At 38.6% G+C, this 23,508-nt stretch overlaps 3 protein-coding genes across 4 annotated transcripts; all 3 read left to right on the top strand.

Annotated features, from left to right (window-relative positions):
* On the top strand, positions 1-5,266 carry LOC311271267 (uncharacterized protein). Its single transcript, XM_084376871.1, has 6 exons — positions 1-193; positions 430-455; positions 924-1,115; positions 1,553-1,755; positions 1,928-1,955; positions 4,077-5,266. Exons 2-6 carry the CDS (start codon positions 434-436, stop codon positions 4,157-4,159), a joined length of 528 nt encoding a protein of 175 aa, XP_084232997.1. The 5' UTR covers positions 1-193; positions 430-433; the 3' UTR covers positions 4,160-5,266.
* Positions 5,267-7,190: 1,924 nt separating this feature from the next.
* LOC311271266 (uncharacterized protein) lies at positions 7,191-13,272 on the top strand. Its single transcript, XM_084376870.1, has 6 exons — positions 7,191-7,252; positions 7,489-7,508; positions 9,274-9,465; positions 10,415-10,617; positions 10,790-10,817; positions 12,456-13,272. The coding sequence occupies exons 1-6, from the start codon at positions 7,215-7,217 to the stop codon at positions 12,536-12,538; spliced, it is 564 nt and encodes a 187-aa protein (XP_084232996.1). The 5' UTR covers positions 7,191-7,214; the 3' UTR covers positions 12,539-13,272.
* Positions 13,273-15,282: 2,010 nt separating this feature from the next.
* LOC311271261 (uncharacterized protein) lies at positions 15,283-23,331 on the top strand. 2 transcript variants are annotated; one of them, XM_084376863.1, is made up of 6 exons: positions 15,283-15,742; positions 15,979-15,998; positions 16,620-16,811; positions 21,170-21,372; positions 21,593-21,623; positions 22,165-23,331. In XM_084376863.1, exons 1-6 carry the CDS (start codon positions 15,705-15,707, stop codon positions 22,251-22,253), a joined length of 573 nt encoding a protein of 190 aa, XP_084232989.1. In that variant the 5' UTR covers positions 15,283-15,704; the 3' UTR covers positions 22,254-23,331. The 2 variants fall into 2 exon arrangements, with proteins under 2 accessions (XP_084232989.1, XP_084232988.1); XM_084376862.1 differs by having other exon boundaries at positions 15,283-15,998.
* Positions 23,332-23,508: the final 177 nt, after the last annotated feature.

The raw sequence follows: 23,508 nt of genomic DNA on the forward strand, positions 1-23,508 counted from the left end.
GTGTTCATCTCATCTCTTAATAAACACTGACACAGGAAATCTGGCTCAGCTCTGCCCCTCCTCTTTAGTGGCCAACTTGAGAACATGTGACTTGTCAAAGCAAAAGTGAAAGTGCTTCACTCACAAGGAGGAGCTGTAAGTGTTTTCTTGTCGAGTGTTCAGAGACTCTACAAAGAGATAATCAAGCTATTCCGTAAGTAGACATACCAAAATCCTTTCAAATTATCACTGCTAGGCTGTGAACTGCTGCTGTGATATAGGCTATTGACCTTTAAGGTATTTTTTACTGTGTCTTGTGGGCTGGGTACAAGAGCAGCTGTGACAAAGCAGTTTGTGATGCATATACACCTGCTACTTGTTCAGCCTTATTTCATTTTGTTAAATAATGTCGACTCAAGGTCCCTCTCTGTTTCTTTATCTCTTTCTCAGAGACATGGTGCAGGAAGCTCCAAGCGGTGAGAAAACACAAATACTTGTTTCATAAATTGCCAACATATGTTGCTCTGTAAAGACTGCAATATAAACTAAACTACATTCAGTCATTGTAACAGATAACATTTAAACATTGAGAACATTTAAAAGCACTTTCTGCGAAAGAGGTAGACGTGGCTGTCTTGTACACGCAGTAGCTTTTAAACAGGAAGTTACACACATATCAAATATTTGGAGGTGTGTTCAATCACGTTGAACACCTCCACTGACACAAACAAACAAAAACATATGAGAGTAATGTTAAGATGCTACAATCATGTGAAAATGTAACACATAGTGATATCAAGTTACACTTGTTTACTAAAGTAGTAAAGTTTAGGGAGGTTTAAAATACCTATTCTAATCTATTCTGAATCTGTGTTTGATGGTGTGGCTGTACAAAAACAATGTTACAGCTGAACAATGACTCAAACATTTTCTTCTGTCTTCAGTGTCTGGGGAAAGATTCTTTGTCCACGTGGCAGGAAAAACTAATGGGGCTCATCTAGAGTACGTTGAGAGGCTCAGAGACATTGGCCAAACTGAGGTGTTCTCTCCTGAACAAAGTGACTATGTTATGGTTTTCTGTCCTGTCGTGTCAAGAGTGGGAATGGACATCGGCGAGGCCCTGGAGAACATTTCAGGTAGGAAATGCCTTTGGCAAATTTCACACGGATTCACATGGAAATGTGACCAATCACATGCAAAGTTCTTTATTGTAGTATGAATTTTTTAAATGTTTTTTCCATACTGGTTTAAACTACTTAAATGTCTTTTCATTTTAAGCAGTAAACCCCATGGGCCCAAATTGGGAGTGCTTTTAAAATAAATTATGTCAGTCTAAAGTTTAGACTGAAAAAAAAAAGGCAATTTTCACAAATTGCTATTTTTTTTCAAAACTTTCAAATGAGGCAGAAAAAAAGGATAAAAAATCAACTAATATTGTTTTAAATTACATACCTATTCTCAATCCTGCAATGCCTATGTTTAAAAAACATTAAAAAAAAAACTTTTTCTTTCACAGTGTACAAGCCTGATCCCTCCTTTTGAGTTTCATCATGTTTGTGACTCTTGTTCACAGGCGGACAAAAAACAATTCTGGTGGTGATGCATCACACCTTCAATCCTAACCATGTTGTTGCTGGGAGCAGAAGACAGGTGGCCAACCTGAACATCTGCCTCACTGTGGACTGTCTGTTCTATGAGGGCAAACTTCTGAGGTGCGACCTCAATGATACTGCATGGTCTGATATCCAGAAAGCTCTTGGAGTTCCCGCTTCCCAGGTAATGAATAGATTTACTGATCTAATACCACCACACAATCAATGTGGAGTGCTGATATTATAATATGTAGTGATAAAGGATAATTTCAGTTGTCCACATTTGAAATGATGTAGATGATGCAGCTTAATTATAAACTAATTATTATTACTCTGTCTTTGTTTATCTCCCTTAGGTCTCTAAGAGGAATTCCTTCATAAAATGTGAGTGTGACTGTAACTTCAGATTTCAGATCAGAATTTTGGAAGTCTATCTTAAAACTTAAATCACATGGCCATATGCACATTAAAGGAGTTATTGTTCTTTATTGGCTGTGAAGGGATAGCTCCAAGTGGGACTCAAATGTAACAGATAAGTACATTAGTGTTGATTGCACGATGTAATGGGTTCAGAATGACACCATTGGTGTCTACTTTGCAATTCTGTCTGCACCTGAGTACAAAATCTCATGAGATAATGAAGGCTCAAAGTTGTCTGTCTACACTTTGAATTTAGCTCAAGCATGACAACTTGTTGCTGAACTGCAGACAGCAGCTCATCAACAAGTCACTTGAGCCTGAAAATATATAAGTGCTCATGTAAGCATATCAGAGTGTAGTCTGAATAATTCTGCCTTTTATATTAAAATGAAATATGGTCTTATTTCATAGTTGTGGTCATCATTTTTATCAGAAAAGTTAACATTTGACTTTAAAAGATCCAGAGATGTAGGACAAGCATCACATCACATTTTGCACAGCAGGTTCAGTTTTTCACATCAAAGATCTTGTACAATTTTTCACTCTAAAGTACGCAACAAGCTGGTGACGCCTTGTGAATATGACCAAATATGCAGCAGGACTCGAGTCTAACAGAAAGAGGCAGAAGCAATGTGTCAATGAACATGAAGCCTGCCGACAACCGAAAGAAGAGTTCTTCCAATCGTAGTGCTGGATTCTCCTTGCCTTCACCTGCTTACAAAAAATATATTCACAACCAGAGATGATTGCTAAAATGTCATTTCAAGAGACTAGCTAGGGCAAAACTGGAGTTTTGCTGCCACACTGGCAGCAAAACTCTTGACCTTCATTTCACCCCTCTCGTTCTCCCTTCTCACAGCTGGGAAGTTGGCGGAAAGTTAAGTTAATGTAGGATGGGTTTGGAAACCTTGCAGCAACCTGCCCCCAGATCTAAGTGATAATATTTTATGTATTCATCAAGCTGGAGCCTCTTTTCTGCTGACCTACAAAACAAACAAACACACACACACACACACACACACGCAAAGTGAGGGAACAGCAGAGCAGAGGGGCCTACTTTTGATTGCAGCAGTGGTAATGGCCGAAATAATCATTCAAGATCTGTGAGGGCCGTCACCAGCACATGTGACAAATCCCAAAGGAATCTAATAGAAGTTTAATGTATTATCGCAATAAAATAAGAGATAAAAATAAATGTGCCTACATGTAATAATCTGCGAAAACATAACCGTGGAAGGATTATTATTGTTGTAGTGTAGTTATGAAGGCTGATATTAATGTTGTTTACTGAGCATATGATCATTATTATTTTCTTTAACATAATAAGAGGGAAAATGAAGGAAGAATAAGAGATACAGGATTTCAACAAGAGGCTGAAAGAAAGAAAGAAAGAAAGAAAGAAAGAAAGAGAGAAAGAAAGAAAGAAAGAAATTTTAATGTGAGTGGGGGACAAAATCCTTTAGTAACAGTTCAAAGCCATGTGCGTGTGTAAACATTTTTTAAATGTTTGTTTGAGACAAAACATCTCTGTAAAATATTGACAATGATATTGCACGGTATGATATCCAGAGAGCTCTTGGAGTTCCCACTCCCCAGGTGATGAATAGATTTACTGATCTAGATCCAGTACAACCACACAATCAGTGTGGAGTGCTGATATTGGGAACAGCAGAGCAGAGAGGCCACAGTGCAGATAGTAAACCAGGTCAAGTGAAGATAAAATGTCTTGAGTTGACGGCAACTAACGTTTGTTACTGTGTCTGCACCTTTTGTAAATAATATGTAAAAATTAGTAATAACAAAGAACCGATAAAGATATTCAACTTTTTGCTGCACACACATGTGCGTGGCATAGTGTACTCTGAGAGTTTTTTAAAGGTTGGCAGGTCTGTATCTAGTGATGCTGCTGTTAAAACCAGGTTAAAAAATGAATGTGACAGGAGTGATGGGCAAAACTATGAAAATAAAACCGAGATTGTATAGAAACTTTTTATTTTCTATAATAATTGGTATTATTAATAATTTAACAGTTGTTTAAGTTGTAAATAATTCTAGATGACTAATTTCTGTTTTTCTTTATTCAAGGGTTCATGGAACATCCCTTGGCGGTGGTTGTGGGTACATTTTCGATTGCAGCAGCGGGAATGGCTGTGAGTCATTGTCCATGAAGTGACAAAAAAATAAGACCTGTGAAGGCCGTCATCAACACATGTGACAAATCCCAAAGGAATCTAATAGGAGTTTAAAGTATTATCACAATAAAAGAAGAGATAAAAATAAAATGTGCTGTGTGAAACGTGTAATAATCTGCAAAAACATAACCACGGAAGGATTGTAATTGTTAGAGTATAGTTGTTAAGGCTGATATCAATGTTGTTTACTGAGCATATGATCATTATTATTTTCTTTTTCTTTAACATAAGAGGGATAAAGAAGAAAGAATAACAGATACAGGCTTTCAGCAAGAGGCTGAAAGAAAGAAAGAAAGAAAAAAAGAAAGAAAGAAAGAAAGAAAGAAAGAAAGAAAGAACCTGCTTAGCAGGTTTAGTTTTTGACATGAAAGATCTTGTACAATTTGTCACCCTTAAGTACGCAACGAGCTGGTGAAGCCTTGTGAATATGTACAGTTGTGCAGCAGGACTCGAGTCTAAGAGAAAGAGGCAGCAGCAATGTGACAATGAACATGTAGCCTGCTGACAACCACAAGAAGAAGAAGAGGAGTTCTTCCAATCGTAGTGCTGGATTACCCTTGCCTTCACCCACTTACAAATAAATATATTCATCAGCAGGGATGATAACTAAAATGTTTAATGTCATTTTAAGAGACTAACAAGGGTCAGTACACTGACAGCAAAACTCTTGATCTTCATTTCCTCCTTGTTGTTCTCCCTTCTCACAACTGGGAAGTTGGCAAAAAGTTAAGTTAATGTAGGGTGGGTCGGAAGCCCGTTGGTAACCTGTTCCTCTGATCTAAATGATTAAATATCATGGTATTGCTAAGCATTAACTTTACTGGCTCGTTTACCTGTACTTTTTAATATTCAATGGAATAATTACACTGGAGCCTCTTTTCTGCTGACCTACAAACACACACACACACACACACACACACACACACACACACACACACACACACACACACGGAGCAAAGTGAAGGAACAGCATAGCAGAGGGGCCACAGTGCAGATAGTGAACCAGGTAAAGTGAAGATAACATTCCTTGAGTTGACGGCAACTAATGTTTGTTACTGTTTCTGCACCTTTTATAAATAAATATGTAAAAAGTATTTATTTAGTAATAAAGAACCAATAAAGAAATTTTACTTTTTGCCGCACACACATGTGCAGGAGTTTTCCTTTATTCTAGGTATCATGGACGAGTGGGGTGCTTGTTAGTGCATTTTGGATTGCAGCAGCGGTAATGGCTGTGAGTCATTGTCTATGAAGTGCCAAAAAAATCTGTGAGGGCTGTCACTTGTACATGCGACAAATCCCTGAGGTATCAAATGGAAGTTTAAAGTATTATCACAATAAAAGAAGAGATAAAAATAAATGTGCTGTGTGAAACGTGTAATAATCTGCAAAAACATAACCATGGAAGGATTATTGTTATTATAGTATAGTTGTGAAGGCTGATATTAATGTTGTTTACTGAGCATATGATCATTATTATTTTATAATAATGAGTGGGGAACAAAATCATCACCTCGTCTTTAGTGGTCAGTTTGAGAACATGATACTTGTCAAAGGAAAAGTGAAAGTGCTTCACTCACAGGGAGGAGCTGTAAGGTTTTTCTTGTTGACTGTGGACTGAATATGCCAGAGACAAACAAAATCCTTTCAAATTATCCCTGCTAGGCTGTGAAGTGCTGACTCTCTACCATGCATCAGAGTGACATAGGTTATTGACCTTTAAGATATTTTCTGTGAGGCCTGCACTAGCATGCATGACTAATCCCAAAGGAACCTATCGTAGTTTAAAATATTATTACCATTAAGATGATGTTTTTCCTTCATGAACACAAAATAAAAATGAATCAATCCAGTGATTTTATCATATTTGTTGCATCACTGATATAAAATGTGATGGATAAAAAATAAAAAAGCACATTTCAGTTCCTATTTTGATGTGAATGTACAAAATGTTAACTTTAGCGACCAGCCAATCTCTAGCCATTATCACACCTACTGTGAAGAACAGTAGTGGCACAATGACGGTCTTTGCACACCTACCAACAGTCTCTAATCAAAGTTATCCCCATTTGTACAATCCATCATGTCAGACACCAGCAAACGACACTGATGTCTTGGAAAGAGATGGGTCAAACAGTGTGATGAGTTGTGACTTAAACTTTGAGTTTCCTTTTAAAAGCTTCCCGATCTGCCATTGCATCTTTAAATGAACACACCTGGACTTTTGTTTACTTGTAGACCTAGACTTGGGCCATTCAGATACTCCCCCGCTCTCTCTTCACTTGATGACAACTCTGCACTGAGCAGTGGAGGTCTGGAGGAGGGGGATTAGTTAACATAAGGGGGAGGGAGGGAAGTAAGTAAGTAAGGAAGTAAGGAAGTAAGGAAGAAAGAAAGAAAGAAAGAAAGAAAGAAAGAAAGATTTAAATGAGTTTGGAACAAAATCATTTAATGACAGTGTAAAGCCATGTGCATGTTTAAACGTGTTTTAAATGTTTAAAATCAAGACAAAACATCTCTGTAAAATATTGACTGCTGCTGATTTGCGCTCATTCAGATATCAAGATTCTGTTTTTTTTCATCATAAAGAATAAATAAAAAATGGATGGATTGAAAAGATTGTATCATATTTGTGGAGCTTGTCTTTGTAATGTTTTTGCACAGCTGAAAAACAAATTTGATCCTTGAAAAAAATGCTAATTCTTTCAATTTCCATTGTGACTCACCAGCGTTTTTACATTTAAAAGTTTAACTTGAGGGTGCAGCACACCTCCGGCCAATACTACTGTACCCCTACTCTGAGGAACAGTGTTGGCACGATGATGGTGCATTTTGACAATGGAAATGTGAATCTAGTCAGGATTGAAGGGATGGTGAATCCCTTCATGTATTGCACCAGCAGCATTGGCTCAGCTCTGCCCCTCGTCTCTAGTGGTCAGTTTGAGAACATGTTACTTGTCAAAGCAAAAGTGAAAGTGCTTCACTCACAGGGAGGATCTGTGAGGTTTTTCTTGTTGACTGTGGACTGAATATGCCAGAGACTCTACAAAGAGATTACCAAGCTATTCGGTAAGTAGACATACCAAAATCCTTTCAAATTATCACTGCTAGGCTGTGAACTGCTGCCGTGATATAGGTTATTGACCTTTAAGGTATTTTTTTACTGTGTCTTGTGGGCTGGGTACAAGAGCAGCTGCAACAAAGCAGTCTGTGATGCATATTAACCTGCTACTTGTTCAGCCTTATTTCATTGTGTTAAATAATGTTGACTCAGGTCCCTCTCTGTTTCTTTATCTCTCTCTCAGAGACATGGACGTGGCAACCGGTAAGAAAACATTTACTTGTTTGATAAATTGCCAACATATATGTTGCTCTGTAAAGACTGCAATATAAACTAAACTACATTCAGTCATTATAACAGATAACATTTAATCATTGAGAACATTTCAACAGCTTTCACAACAGCCTGAACAAAAGATCCAAACAGGCAGACACAGCAGAGGTCTTTGAACCAAGTGAACAGATTAGAGTAAAAGCACCTCAAGGTTAAACACTAAACTGTCTTTTTTTTCTGTGGCATTCCTGTTCATGCATTATCTTTTAACCAGGACACATTGTCCCAACAATAAATGTAACACATTGTATATCAAAGTTTTGGAGCGTTGTTCATTCACATATTGAACACCTACACTGACACAATCAAACAAAAATGGATGAGATCAGAATGAGTTTGAAGATGCTATGAAAATCCAACGCAGTACTTTTGAGTGGAACTGATTTTTCTAAATACATTATTTACTATAGGGTTTCCGGTACATGAATTGAAAATAATAATTTAAAATAGGATCTTGCAGAAAATTACCTGGGCATTACCTAAGCTAACGTTATGTCGTACTGTTCAAAACGTGTATCTGAAACGTAACGGGTTTCCTTTATCAATAGAAAATTAAGTTTTACAGTTGAAAATTAATCTACAACAAAATATCTCTCTTTACTGTATGACCAAAGACTCGACATTAGGCCTAAAGTAATCTCTCTTTAAGTGTCAATGGTACAAAACTAAAATAAAAATAAGAATCTCTCTGAAATAATGATAGAAATAATGCGTATCCTGTATTTACCAATCAATAACACATTTATCCCGACTCGGGATTTTTTCTGTAGCCTAATCCATCTATAACATTAAGGTCGTTTTCACGTGTTTGAACAAAACTCTATCAAATATAACCTAGCTTAGGTACAGGGCCGTAGCCATGATTTTTGAAATACCGAGGTCAACATTCGGCAGACTCCACATGCATCTCACTGGTTCCTTCTCCTGCTCTTTCTCTCTCCTCTCCTCCTGTCTCTGTCCCTTCAACCTCTTCGTCTCTCTCTCCTGTCTCATCCTCTGTTGAATTTTTAAAATGAAAAGTCTAAGTATACTACTGAGTCATGATTACTATAATTTGACCTAATATTTTAATGCCATGTTTAGTCACATTATTACTTATCCATCCAAACATCCAAATAATATTATTGATGGATAATTCATACTGTGACTGAACATGGCCTTAAAATTTTCTGATTCATTGCATGTCCTTTCATTTTTCAGCCTAGGCTACATTTACAGTAGGTTACAGTTTAGCATCTCTATCTATCTCTGTTGCATCTGTAGGCTCGTTCACTATTTTTCTCATTCTCTTAGCTTATTACAATTCTCACCTTTCCTCCTCTTTGCCTGATCATCCTCTGCCTTTCTTGCTGCAACAAATGATAACTTGGGTTGATGCAGCCTCCACATTTCATACAATAATTTACATTAACATAAACATAAAACAACATAAAAACAAGGTAAAAAAAACAAAAAACATTATTCTGAAGGTGTGGCAGCTTTTATTTTGCCGTGGCGGTGCGCCACATTCAATTACATTTAGAGGAAACCCTGAGTAAATTATGGCAATGTGTGAAGTGTCTTTTCTAAAGTTAGCTGAATCTAGCTCAAGATCTTTCTTTTGGCAATGTTTTCCTGAATCTGTGTTTGATGGTGTGGCTGTACAAAAACAATGTTACAGCTCAACAATGACTCAAACATTTTCTTCTGTCTTCAGTGACTGGGAAAAGATTCTTTGTCCACGTGGCAGGAAAAACTAACGGGGCTCATCTAGAGTACGTTGAGAGGCTCAGAGGCATTGGCCAAACTGAGGTGTTATCTCCTGAACAAAGTGACTATGTTATGGTTTTCTTTCCTATTGCGTCACGAGTGACAACGGACGTCGGCGAGGCCCTGGCGGACATTCCTGGTATGAAATGTCTTTGGCAAATTTCACACTAATTACTCAATGGTCCACAGGGGAATGTGACCAATCATATGAAAAGTTCCTTATTTTATTATGAAAAAATACACTAAAAATATACTTTTAGCAGTTCACCAGCATGGCCCCACATTTCCAGTTTCTGTGGTATGGAAGCCTAGAGAGGAGAAATTTATTCATTTTTCATTTTCAAAAAGTGTTTTTCTTTTGTGAAATCAGGTGAGAAAAACATTTTGCCAGGCTCATTTTCCTAAGTTTTTCTTCATCCGTGAAAAAGCCAAAGCTGTCGCAGCTGGAAAAAAGGAAATCACTGATAACTTTCACTTTCACAGATAAAACAATATAGACAAATTATCCTAGCACAACTGTTTTAATCACTTGCCATAACTTCACATGGACAATAAAATATGGTTAGCAAGCTATGTAACACTACTGTTATGTGGTTATAGTGCATGGAGCAAAGGTGCTTTTATCCCTATTTAGAGCATAAAGTAGTGCTGCACTTCAGCCTCTTCTGGCTGAAATAAGTACTACAAAAACAAACACTTGATGGCACAACTTAAATCAAAAAACAGATCACCACAATTTTTTTTCACTTGCCTGTCAGGGCCTCCATACAGTGGATTATGAACTGTGTTTTAAACAAATGATTTGGGTTTAAAGCTTGTTCTGCACCCTCCCAGTGGACAAAAAAACAAAAACAAACAAACAAACAAACTAATACTGCTTTCAAATACTCACTCGCCTATTTACAACCCTGTTAAAACCATGTTTAAAAATACCATGAAAAGAAACTTTGCTTCGATACAAAGTGCCACAGCCTGTCAACCCCCATAATATGGACTGCAGATTGAGTAGACACTAAACTGAACTCATCTCTTAAGTTTCAAACATCTTGTTTCTGACTCATTTGGTTGTGTTATCTCTATGCTTACAGATGGTAAACCGACAATTCTGGTGGTGATGCATCACACCTTCAATCCTGACCATGTCGTCGCTGAGAGCAGAAGACAGGTGAACAACCCGAACGTCTGCCTCACTGTGGACTGTCTGTTCTATGAGGGCAAACTTCTGAAGTCAAAGCGCAATGATATTGCAACGTTTGAAATCCAGAAAGCTCTTGGAGTTCCCGCTTTCCAGGTAAAAAATAGATTTACTGATCTAATACCACCACACAATCAATGTGGAGTGCTGATATTATAATATTTCGTGAAAAGGGATAATTTCAGTTGTCCACATTTGAAATGATGTAGATGATGCAGCTTAATTATAAACTAATTATTATTACTCTGTCTTTGTTTATCTCCCTTAGGTCTCTAAGAGGAATTCCTTCATAAAATGTGAGTGTGACTGTAACTTCAGATTTCAGATCAGAATTTTGGAAGTCTATCTTAAAACTTAAATCACATGGCCATATGCACATTAAAGGAGTTATTGTTCCTTATTGGCTGTGAAGGGATAACTCCAAGTGGGACTCAAATGTAACAGATAAGTACATTTGTGTTGATTGCATGATGTAATGGGTTCAGAATGACACCATTAGCGTCTTCTTTGCAATTCTGTCTGCACCTGGGTACAAAATCTCCTGAGATAATGAAGGCTCAAAGTTGCCCGTCTCCACTTTGAATTTAGCTCAAGTGTCTGATTTAGCCAAATCAGGACATTTTCCAAAGTTACAGTCCTTTTAGAACAAAAATCACAGTTTGTATTTTCATGATGAGCTGCAGTGGAGGAATAGTAACAAAGAGCATGCCAACTTGAAGCTGAACTGCAGACAGCAGCTCATCAACAAGTCAATTGTGCCTGAAAATATATAAGTGCTCATGTAAGCATGTCAGAGTGTAGTCTGAATAATTCTGCCTTTTATAATAAAATGAAATATGGTCTTACTTCATAGTTGTGGCCATCATTTTTATCAGAAAAGTTAACATTTGACTTTAAAAGATCCAGAGATGCAGGACAAGCATCACATCACATTTTGCACAGCAGGTTTAGTTTTTGACATGAAAGATCTTGTACAATTTTTTACTCTAAAGTACACAACGAGCTGGTGACGCCTTGTGAATATGACCAAATATGCAGCACGACTCGAGTCTAACAGAAAGAGGCAGAAGCAATGTGTCAACGACCATGAAGCCTGCCGACAACCAAAAGAAGAGTTCTTCCAATCGTAGTGCTGGATTCTCCTTGCCTTCACCTGCTTACAAAAAATATATTCACAACCAGAGATGATTGCTAAAATGTCATTTCAAGAGACTAGCTAGGGTCAGCACACTGGCAGCAAAACTCTTGACCTTCATTTCACCCCTCTCGTTCTCCCTTCTCACAGATGGGAAGTTGGCAGAAAGTTAAGTTAATGTAGGATGGGTTTGGAAACCTGGCAGTAACCTGCCCCCAGATCTAAGTGATAAAAGATTGTAGTATTGATAAGCTCCAACGTTACTGGCTCCTTATCTGTACTTTTTAATATTCTATGTATTCATCATGCTGGAGCCTCTTTTCTGCTGACCTACAAAACAAAAAAACACACACACACACACACACACACACACACACACACAGAGCAAAGTGAGGGAACAGCAGAGCAGAGGGGCCACAGTGCAGATAGTGAACCAGGTGAAGTGAAGATAACATTTTTGAGTTGACGGCAACTAATGTTTGTTACTGTATTTGCACCTTTTGTAAATAATACGTAAAAAGCATTTATTTAGTAATAAGGAACCAATAAAGATATTTAACTTTTTTCTGCACACACGTATGTGGCATAGTGTACTTTTTTAAAGGTTGGCAGGTCTGTAACGAGTGATATTGATGTTTAAACCAGGTTAAAAAATGAATGTGACAGAGGTGATGGCCAAAACTATGGAAATAAACCCAGATTGTAAAGAACTTTTTATAATTGGTATTATTAATGATTTAACAGTTGTTTAAGTTGGAAATAATACTAGATGACTCATTTCTGTTTTTCTTTATTCAAGGGTTCATGGACCATCCGTTGGCGGTGGTTGTAATGGCTGCGATAATCATTGTTCTTGAAATGATAAAAAAAGAAGATATGTGACGGCCGTCATCCGCACATGTGACAAATCCCAAAGGAATGTAATATAAGTTTAAAGTATTATCACAATAAAAGAAAAGATAAAAATAAAATTTGCTGTGTGAATCGTGTAATAATCTGCAAAAACATAACCATGGAAATATTATTATTGTTAGAGTATAGTTGTGAAGGCTGATATTAATGTTGTTTACTGAGCATATGATCATTGTTATTTTATTTTTCTTTAACATAACAAGAGGGAAAAAAGAAGAAAGAATAACAGATACAGGCTTTCAACAATAGGCTGAAAGAAAGAAAGAGAAAGAAAGAAAGAAAGAAAGAAAGAAAGAAAGAAAGAAAAAAAGAAAGAAAGAAAGACAGAAAGGCTATCTACTGGTTCAAATGAGTACATTTTGAGTATGGTCACATTTGTTTTCACCTCCAAATAAGTTGCTTTGATCACTGGGTTAAACTGCTTACATTGCATGCGTTGCATTAAACAGTGGAAATTATTGTAAAATGTTGCCAATCTGTACGCATTTTGCTCAGCAGGTTTAGTTTTTGACATGAAAGATCTTGTACAATTTGTCACCCTTAAGTACGCAACGAGCTGGTGAAGCCTTGTGAATATGTACAGTTGTGCAGCAGGACTCGAGTCTAAGAGAAAGAGGCAGCAGCAATGTGACAATGAACATGTAGCCTGCTGACAACCACAAGAAGAAGAAGAGGAGTTCTTCCAATCGTAGTGCTGGATTACCCTTTCCTTCACCCACTTACAAATAAATATATTCATCAGCAGGGATGATAACTAAAATGTGTAATGTCATTTCAAGAGGGTCAGTACACTGACAAAACTCTTGATCTTCATTTCCTCTTTGTTGTTCTCCCTTCTCACAACTGGGAAGTTGGCAGAAAGTTAAGTTAATGTAGGGTGGGTCGGAAACCCGTTGGTAACCTGTTCCTCTGATCTTAATGATTAAAGATTGTGGTATTGCTAAGCATTAACTTTACTGGCTCGTTTATCTGTACTTTTTAATATTCAATGGAATAATCACACTGCAGCCTCTTTTCTGCTGACCTACAAACACACACACACACACACACACACACACACACACACACACACACACACACAGAGCAAAGTGAAGGAACAGCATAGCATTTTACATAAATATGTAAAAAGTATTTATTTAGTATTAAAGAACCAACAAAGAAATTGAACTTTCTGCTGCACACACATGTGCACAAGTTTTTCTTTATTGCACTTTTGAGTGCAGCAGTGGTAATCGCCGCGATAATAGTTGACCATCCCTTGGCGGTGGTTGTTGGTGCATTTTGGATTGCAGCAGCGGTAATGGCTGTGAGTCATTGTCTATGAAGTGCCAAAAAAATTAGATCTGTGAGGGCTGTCACTAGTACATGTGACAAATCCCAAAGGAATCTAATATAAGTTTAAAATATTTTCACAATAAAAGAAGAGATAAAAATAAATGTGCTGTGTGAAACGTGTAATAATCTGCAAAAACATAACCATGGAAGGATTATTGTTATTATTGTAGAGTTGTGAAGGCTGATATTAATGTTGTTTACTGAGCATATGATCATTATTATTTATAATAATGAGTGGGGAACAAAATCATTTAATGACAGCGTAAAGCCATGTGTGTGAGTGAAGATTCAGCTTTGAGCAAGACAACGAGGCGCACGCAGCCAAAAGTGCTCATAGAGTGACTGCCTCTGCCCCTGACGTGAGTGGACAACTATTTCTTTAATCTATAAACAACACATTATATGTTCATGTATTGCACCAGCAGCATTGTACAAACATCACAGCATGTTGCATGTCAGTTACTCCTTCCTCCTGCTGTGTTCATTTCATCTCTCACCAACACTGACACAGTTAATGTGGCTCAGCTCTGCCCCTCGTCTTTAGTGGTCAGTTTGAGAACATGATACTTGTCAAAGGAAAAGTTAAAGTGCTTCACTCACAGGGAGGAGCTGTAAGGTTTTTCTTGTTGACTGTGGACTGATGCCAGAGACAAACAAAATCCTTTCAAATTATCCCTGCTAGGCTGTGAAGTGCTGACTCTCTACCATGCACCAGAGTGACATAGGTTATTGACCTTTAAGATGTTTTCTGTGAGGCCTGCACTAGTATGCATGACTAATCCCAAAGGAACCTATCATAGTTTAAAATATTATTACCATTAAGATGATGTTTTTGATGTTTTTCACCTACTGTGAAGAACAGTAGTGGCACAATGACGGTCTTTGCACACCTGCCAACAGTCTCTAATCAAAGTTATCCCCATTTGTACAATCCATCATGTCAGACACCAGCAAACGACACTGATGTCTTGGAAAGAGATGGGTCAGACAGTGTGATGAGTTGTGCCTTAAACTTTGAGTTTCCTTTTAAAAGCTTCCCGATCTGCCATTTGCATCTTTAAATGAATACACCTGGACTTTTGTTTACTTGTAGACCTAGACTTGGGCCATTCAGATACTCCCCCGCTCTCTCTTCACTTGATGACAACTCTGCACTGAGCAGTGGAGGTCCTGAGGAGGGGGATTAGTTAACATAAGAGGGAGGGAGGGAGGGAGGGAAGAAAGAAAGAAAGAAAGAAAGAAAGAAGGAAAGAAAGAAAGAAAGAACGACATTTTATTGTGAGTTTGGAACAAAATCATTTAATGACAGTGTAAAGCCACGTGCATATTTAAACGTGTTTTAAATGTTTGAAATCAAGACAAAACATCTCTGTAAAATATTGACTGCTGCTGATTTGCGCTCATTCAGATATCAAGATTCTGTTTTTTTTCATCATGAAAAACAAATTTGATCCTTGAAAAAAATTGTAATTCTTTCAATTTCCATTGTGGCTCACCAGCGTTTTTACATTTAAAAGTTTAACTTGAGGGTGCAGCACACCTCCGGCCAATACTACTGTACCCCTACTCTGAGGAACAGTGTTGGCACGATGAGGGTGCGTTTTGACAATGGAAATGTGAATCTAGTCAGGATCGAAGGGATGGTGAATCCCTTCTTGTATTGCACCAGCAGCATTGGCTCAGCTCTGCCCCTTGTCTTTAGTGGTCAGTTTGAGAACATGTTACTTGTCAAAGCAAAAGTGAAAGTGCTTCACTCACAGGGAGGATCTGTGAGGTTTTTCTTGTTGACTGTGGACTGAATATGCCAGAGACTCTACAAACAGATTATCAAGCTATCCCGTAAGTAGGCATAACAAAATCCTTTCAAATTATCACTGCTAGGCTGTGAACTGCTGCCGTGATATAGGTTATTGACCTTTAAGGTATTTTTTTACTGTGTCTTGTGGGCTGGGCACAAGAGCAGCTGCGACAAAGCAGTTTGTGATGCATATTAACCTGCTACTTGTTCAGCCTTATTTCATTGTGTTAAATAATGTTGACTCAGGTCCCTCTCTGTTTCTTTATCGCTCTCTCAGAGACATGGACGTGGCAACCGGTAAGAAAACATTTACTTGTTTCATAAATTGCCAACATATGTTGCTCTGTAAAGACTGCAATATAAACTAAACTACATTCAGTCATTATAACACATAACATTTAGTCATTGAGAACATTTCAACAGCTTTCACAACAGCCTGAACAAAAGATCCAAACAGGCAGACACAGCAGAGGTCTTTGAACCAAGTGAACAGATTAGAGTAAAAGCACCTCAAGGTTAAACATTAAACTGTCTGCAATATAGGGAGCGCTTTTTTTCTGTGTCATTCCTGTTCATGCAGTATCTTTTAACCAGGAATTAACACTTTGTATATCAAAGTTTTGGAGCGTTGTTCATTAACATATTGAACACCTCCACTGACACAATCAAACAAAAATGGATGCTATCAGAATAAGTTTTAAGACGATATGAAAATCCAACGCAGTACTTTTGAGTGGAACTGATTTACTAAAGCAGTAAAGTCTGGCAATGTGTGATGTGTCTTTTCTAAATTTAGCTGAATCTAGTTCAAGATCTTTCTTTTTGACAATGTTTTCCTGAATCTGTGTTTGATGGTGTGGCTGTAAAAGAACAATGATACAGCTCAATAATAACTCAAACATTTTTTTCTGTCTTTAGTGACTGGGGAAAGATTCTTTGTCCACGTGGCAGGAAAAACGAATGGGGCTCATCCAGAGTACGTTGCGAGACTCAACGGCATTGGCCAAATTGAGGTATCCTCCGCTGAAGAAAGTGACTACATTGTGGTTTTCTGTCCTATCGCGTCACGAGTGGGAACGGACGTCGGAGAGGCCCTGGCGGACATTCCTGGTATGAAATGACTTGTAATTTTTAAAAATGTAAAAAATACAATTATACAAATATACTTTTAGCAGTTCACCAGCATGGCCCCACATTTCCAGTTCTTTGAAATTAAGTAATATCAGTCCTATAATTAAGATGGTATGAATGCTGGTGTGGCAGAGTAACACTAAGAGCGTTAACAGGTCTGTGGTATGGAAGCCAAGAGAAATCAGGTGAGAAGAACATTTTGGCAGGGTCATTTTCCTAAGTTTTTCTTCATCTGTGAAAAAGCCAAAGCTGTTGCAGCTGGAAAAAAGAAAATCACTGATAACTTTCACTTTGACAGATAAAACAATATTGACAAATTATCCTAGCGTAACTGTTTTAATCGCCGGCCATAACTCCTTTATATTAAAAAAAAAAAATCACATGAACAATAAAATATGGTTAGCAAGCTATTTAACACTACTGTTATGTGGTTATAGTGCATGGAGCAAAGGTGCTTTTATCCCTATTTAGAGCATAAAGTAGTGCTGCACTTCAGCCTCTTCTGGCTGAAATAAGCACTACAAAAACAAACACTTGTTGATGGTACAACTTAAAAAACAGATCACAACCTTTTTTTCTCCACTTGTCTGTCAGGGCTTCCATACTGTGGATTATGCACTGTAATTTAAAAAAAAGATTTGGGTTTAAAGCTTGTTCTGCTGCCTCCCAGTGGACAAAAAAACCCAAAAAACTAATACTGCTTACTCACTTGTATGGAGAGAATTTTGTTCCTTTATTATTCAATCAAATAGAATGGATTTGAAACCAAAAAAGAGATTTGAGAGCAAAAGAGAGTAAGTGGCAATCAAATTTATTTTTTTTGAGATCGAAACAGAACAGGTTGCAATTGAAAAAAAAATATGAGAGAGCATATTTCTTCAACTTCAATCAAAACTCAAAACCATTTTGCTTATAAATCAGTCCTCTTTGCTTTCAAGTTAAAAACCTCTGCTTGCAGATCAGTCCTCTTTGGTTGCAAATTCTAAAGTTTTGCTTGCGAATTCAACTGCACTTGATGGGCGGGGCCTACGCTGGTGGATGAGAGAAGAGTTTCTATTGGCTGGTTTGACCTGCTACGCCTTCCGCATTACACCCACTTCCCCCTTGTGCTGTGCTGCTTGGAGGTAGAGTTTAGATTCTCTGCCCGAGCCCGAGCCCGGACTTATTTCCCACCACTATCCTCGGGCCAGCATTTGTGTTTTTTTTATTTTTTATATGATCATTACTTTTTTCATTTGCGATCCATTCCGTTATGAATAAACAAACAACGCAGTGTACATGCTTCGTCCTTGTTGCATTATTCATTAAGATGATTGTAAACAGACTTCTGTAGTTCAAACACCTGGGAGTTGAGATCGTCAGTTATAACAGCTCACTGTAACGTGGGCTGGTGAAGGGGAAGGTGATTGTCCACTTTAGTGCGGGTGCCTCCGGTTACTCAAGAGACGGCAGGCAGCATGTGGGGGTTTCCACACGGCACTTTTATTCATAATACTGACCACACCACGCCAGGTCTCTACGGCACTAGATGTTACAGGCATACATGCAAACGATCCAGGCCGAGGTTCTTGCACCAACACTTTACTAAATAAAGACAAAATAAAATGGGGAGTCTTCTCTCTGTCGGCAGCATCCTTTCTCACGGGGAGCAGAAGTACACCTGCTCTTCCTCATCGTACAGGTTACATTACCCACTAAACAAAAGGAGGCTACATTGAATAACTCTGACTGTTACGCCACGTATTAAAAAAATTGTCGGGTTTAAATCGGGCTCGGGCTCATAATTACAGTTAATGTGTCGGGCCGGGCCTGGCTCGGACACAAGGGGCTCGGGTAGGGTCGGGCTTGATTTTTTGGGCCTGATCTAAGCTCTACTGGGAGGTAAGTTGATAACCTGATGCTCTTGAAACGTTTCCCATAAGTAATTAATTGCGCTATATATCGTTGGCTACAGCCTGCCGTACATTCACAACAACAACAACAACAGGTAATGAATTATAATGCCCTGCTGCTGCAAGCATTAGCAGCATCATGGTTGTCTCTGCTAGTCACGGCCTGAGCAGAGTAGCCTAATGAGTGAGTGAATTACAGGGAGGCGTATACAACGTAGGCAGGGTTCAAACTTAACTTTTTTGCTCACTGGCCAACTTGCTAGTGAGCTTTAAAAATCTACTGGCCAGAAAGATTTTTTACTGGCCAAAAATTATGTATAGCTGTTTTGTATATTTTTCAATGTGTTTAACTGTTATAATACACTCATAAGCATTTTTAACACATATTATAGCAATATTAGCATATTATTGTGTGGAATAAGGGAATGAGTCAAATTTGCCTTTTTTTCCCCTTAAAGGTTTATTTATAAAACATACTTTTACCAAATATTAAAATTTTTGGGGATACTGAATTTTAGGTCTTCATTGAATGTTAGCCATAATTATTACTATTAAAATAAACTGAATAAATAAAGACATGGGATGTTTCATTCGGTGAATTAGTGACATAGGCCTTAATAAACTCTCCCATGACATTCTAATGCACCTGTACATCAGAAACAATAGGAGTGATAGGTGCAGTAGGATATGCAATAATTAACTACAGCATACATCTTGACAGCTCTACTTTACACTGTTGATTTGTATAATCCCAACAGACATGTCCAGTGATTTTCAGCTTTCTGTGTTTACATTTGTCTGTTCTGATGATACAAGTCAGCTCCTGAAATGTGTGTTTCTCTTCTATAAAACACATTCTACATCGCTGAGGCAACGTCTCTCCACTGAGGGCTTCCTTCACCTTTGAAACGGGGCAGAGCTCCGTGGGAAACACCTGCCTGACACAGCAACGTAGGGAACCGTGCACGTCCGCGGCGCACAGCTCCACGGACATGCACGGGGGGAAAAAACGGCGTCGCCGTCGCACCGAATGCACGCGGCTACGCGCCGCTTTGGGTTGGGCCACGCATGTCGCGCGTCTACATTGGAAGCTAATAGGAAGGCTTTTATCAGTATAATCAGAGGCAACAAGCAAATCCTTGCTTTACAGCATGTTGTGAGCTTGAAGATCTGCGCGACATCGGCGCACAACCCGAGCGTCACAGCGGGGGCGGGAGGAACATCAAAGTAGTTGGACCATAGATTGACCCTTTTTTTTTTTCACTCGGCAGAGTGGCCGGTTAGCCGGCTTCCTTTACTCGCCAAAGGTTCAAAGTTAGTCGCCACTGGCGACTGGCGACCGCTAATTTTGAACCCTGAACGTAGGGCTGTGATTTAAACATTTAGTGTTGCATGGTACTCGCGGTGCCAAAACGTCACGGTTCCTACACAACAGTACTAACGTGGAATACTAAACTACCTCAACTAAACTCCTCCCGGCTCCGTTCTCACTACAGCTGTTCTAATGTCAACAAACAGATCAGTGGTGCTGAAATCTGCGTTTCTCTTCTATAGCCTACACATTCTACATCTCGGAGGTCAAAAGCATCATTCAGTGTCATTGAAGTCGGTGTTTGTTGACATTAGAACAGCTGTAGTGAGAACGGAGCCGGGAGGAGTAGCAGCAGCCCGCTACACAGTGGAAAGTGGCACCGCGTTCAGCGGTAGTTTAGTAATTCACTCACTCAATTGGCTACTCTGCTCAGGCCGTGACTAGCAGAGACAACCATGATGCTGCTAATCAGTGTGCTTACAGCAGCAGGGCATTATAATTCATTACTTGTCGTTGTTGTTGTTGTTGTGAATGTACGGCAGGCTGTAGCCAACGATATATAGCGCAATTCATTACTTATGGGAAACGTTTCAAGAGCAACAGGCTATCAACTTACCTCCAAGCAGCACAGCACAAGGGGGAAGTGGGTGTAATGCGGAAGGCGTAGCTGGCGCTGGAGCAAGGTCAAACCAGCCAATAGAAACTCTTCACTCATCCACCAGCGTAGGCCCCGCCCATCAAGTGCAGTTGAATTCGCAAGCAAAACTTTAGAATTTGCAACCAAAGAGGACTGATCTGCAAGCAAAGGCTTTTAACTTGAAAGCAAAGAGGACTGATTTATAAGCAAAATGGTTTTGAGTTTTGATTGAAGTTGAAGAAATATGCTCTCTCATATTTTTTTTTCAATTGCAACCTGTTCTGTTTCGATCTCAAAAAAATAAATTTGATTGCCACTTACTCTCTTTTGCTCTCAAATCTCTTTTTTGGTTTCAAATCCATTCTATTTGATTGAATAATAAAGGAACAAAATTCTCTCCATACACTTGCCTTTTTACAACCCTGTTAAAACCATGTTTAAAAATACCATGAAAAGAGACTTTGCTTCGATGGTTGTATTATCTCTATGCTTACAGATGGTAAACCGACAATTCTGGTGGTGATGCATCACACCTTCAATCCTAATCAAGTTGTAGCTGAAAGCAGAAGACAGGTGAACAACCCGGACGTCCGCCTCACTGTGGACTGTCTGTTCCATGAGGGCAAATTTCTGAGGTGTAACCGCAATGATGATGCATGGTATCGTATCCAGAGAGCACTTGGAGTTTCCGCCGTCCAGGTAATGAATAGATTTACTGATCTGACACAACCACACAATCAATGTGGAGTGCTGATATTATAATATTTAGTGATATGGGATCATTGCAGGGGTCCACCTTTGAAATGGTGTACATGATGCGTATCATGATTACTAATTATTCTTTTTCTTTCTCTTTCTGTTACACTCTGCTTCCCTTTCTCTTTCTGTTACTCTTCCTCTTTCTCTTTCTTTATGACAGGCCTCTATGGGTCGTGCCCTTCACTGCAAAAGTAAGTGTGACTGTAATCATTTACTCCAGATTATAGATCTCATTTTTCGCACATTCTTAGAGTTGTTGATATTTCAATATTGACTGTGAAGTGATAGCGACCTAAAAGGGCTCCACAGTCCTTAATCAGTGCAAAACATCCACCCCTAAATTATCAATGGACAACTTTTTTGCATTAATGGATCATTATGAAGAAAGGGTCTATTGCTCATTGTAATGGGTTCAGAATGCCAACATCTGCGTAAAATTTTGGCCCCACACATATGTACGTGAGCTGAAAACTTTCAGCATAGGGTGGTAATTTTTTCAAGGTTATCATGTCTGTATTCAGTGATTCTGCTGTCTAAACCAGGTAAAAAAAAAAAAAATGTGACAGAAGCAATGGCCAATACTATGAAAATAACGCCCTGAATGTAAGAAACTTTGAACTGTCTTTAATTTTCTTTGCATTTTAGGGAATACTTTAAATGGTATTATTAACCATTTTAGGGTTGTTTAAATTGTAAATAAGTATTTTTTCTGGGTTTTTTTCTTTATTCTAGGGATGGATCCTAGGGTGGCTGTTGCTGTAGCTGTATTTATAGGGCTGTTAGTGCTCGTGATAATCATTGTTTCTGTGACATCAAAATAAGAAGATCTGTGAGGCCTGCACTAGCATGCGTGACTAATCCCAAAGGAACCTAATCATAGTTTAAAGTATTATTACCATTAATGAAGTCCAAAAAGTGCTTTGTTAAACATGTGTGATAATCTGCAAATACATAACTTTTAGGGAGTGTATGATCATTAATACCCTGTTTTTCTGAAACATAATATGTGGGAGAATGACAAGTAGCTGAAAGTGAAACAAGGAAGTAAGTGATTGAAGTACTTGAATGTCATGGCAGGGTTTTGTCCTAAGTTGCTTCATGACCCCAGTGACTGTGCCTTTGACGTAACAGTTTGTAGAATGTCAATATTTAAGTGTGTGTCTGTGTAAAATTGTGATTGCAGCTGCTTTGTGCTCATTCAGAGATCACGATGATGTTTTTCCTTCATGAACACGAAATAAAAATGAATCAACTCAGTGATTATATCATATTTGTGTTGCTCGTCTGTAAATTTTCAGTTCCTTTTTTGATTCACAAACCTTTTGATGTGAATGTACAAAATGTTAACTTTAGCGACCAGCCAATCTCTAGCCATTACCACACCTACTGTGAAGAACAGTAGTGGCACAATGACAGTCTTTGATTAGAGACTGTTGGCAGGTGTGCAAAGTTATCCCCATTTGTACAATCCATCATGTCAGACACCAGCAAACGACACTGATGTCTTGGAAAGAGATGGGGGAGACGGTGTGATGAAGTTGGAGAGGATGATGGCAGGTCTTTTGCTCCGTATATCAGAACAGGTACAAAAACATTTATCTTTGGATGTGGTTGGATGACATGTCATTCGACCTAGTTAGTTTGAAGCATACTGAGACTTAAACTTTGAGTTTCCTTTTTAAAGCTTCCCCATCTGCCATTTGCATCCTTAAAATGAATACACCTGGACTTTTGTTTACTTGTAGTGCCATGACAACGCTGCAAACTCTATTTAACTTGAAGTGCATGTACATTGCCTAGACTTGAGCCATTCAGATACTCCCCCTCTCTCTCTTCACTTGATGACAGCTCTGCACTGAGCAGTGGAGGTCTGGAGGAGGGGGATTAGTTAACATAAGGGGGGGTTGGGGGGACGGGGTGTTAAGGTCACGCCTCTGGCCTAAAAAGGCGAAGCAGAATACCAGCAGCAGCGAGCTGCTCTAAGAATAACTCAGGGCCTGAGGCTCAGAAACATGGCATGAATGTAACAGTACCTAATTAGATTCAGAGTTTTATTCACAGCAATCTGAAGTCATT

This window comes from Pagrus pagrus (genome assembly GCF_965226575.1).
Source record: "Pagrus pagrus genome assembly, chromosome: 16".
Classification (NCBI taxonomy): Eukaryota; Metazoa; Chordata; class Actinopteri; order Spariformes; family Sparidae; genus Pagrus; species Pagrus pagrus.

Coding starts and splice junctions, on each gene's coding strand:
- LOC311271266 (XM_084376870.1), top strand. CDS start 7,215: ATGCCAGAGACTCTACAAAGAGATTACCAAGCTATTCG. Junction 9,466..10,414: donor GGCCCTGGCGGACATTCCTG/GTATGAAATGTC, acceptor CTATGCTTACAG/ATGGTAAACCGACAATTCTG. Junction 10,618..10,789: donor TTGGAGTTCCCGCTTTCCAG/GTAAAAAATAGA, acceptor TATCTCCCTTAG/GTCTCTAAGAGGAATTCCTT.
- LOC311271261 (XM_084376862.1), top strand. CDS start 15,887: ATGCATATTAACCTGCTACTTGTTCAGCCTTATTTCATTGTGTTAAAT. Junction 15,999..16,619: donor AGACATGGACGTGGCAACCG/GTAAGAAAACAT, acceptor TTCTGTCTTTAG/TGACTGGGGAAAGATTCTTT. Junction 16,812..21,169: donor GGCCCTGGCGGACATTCCTG/GTATGAAATGAC, acceptor CTATGCTTACAG/ATGGTAAACCGACAATTCTG.
- LOC311271267 (XM_084376871.1), top strand. CDS start 434: ATGGTGCAGGAAGCTCCAAGCG. Junction 1,116..1,552: donor GGCCCTGGAGAACATTTCAG/GTAGGAAATGCC, acceptor TCTTGTTCACAG/GCGGACAAAAAACAATTCTG. Junction 1,956..4,076: donor GAGGAATTCCTTCATAAAAT/GTGAGTGTGACT, acceptor TCTTTATTCAAG/GGTTCATGGAACATCCCTTG.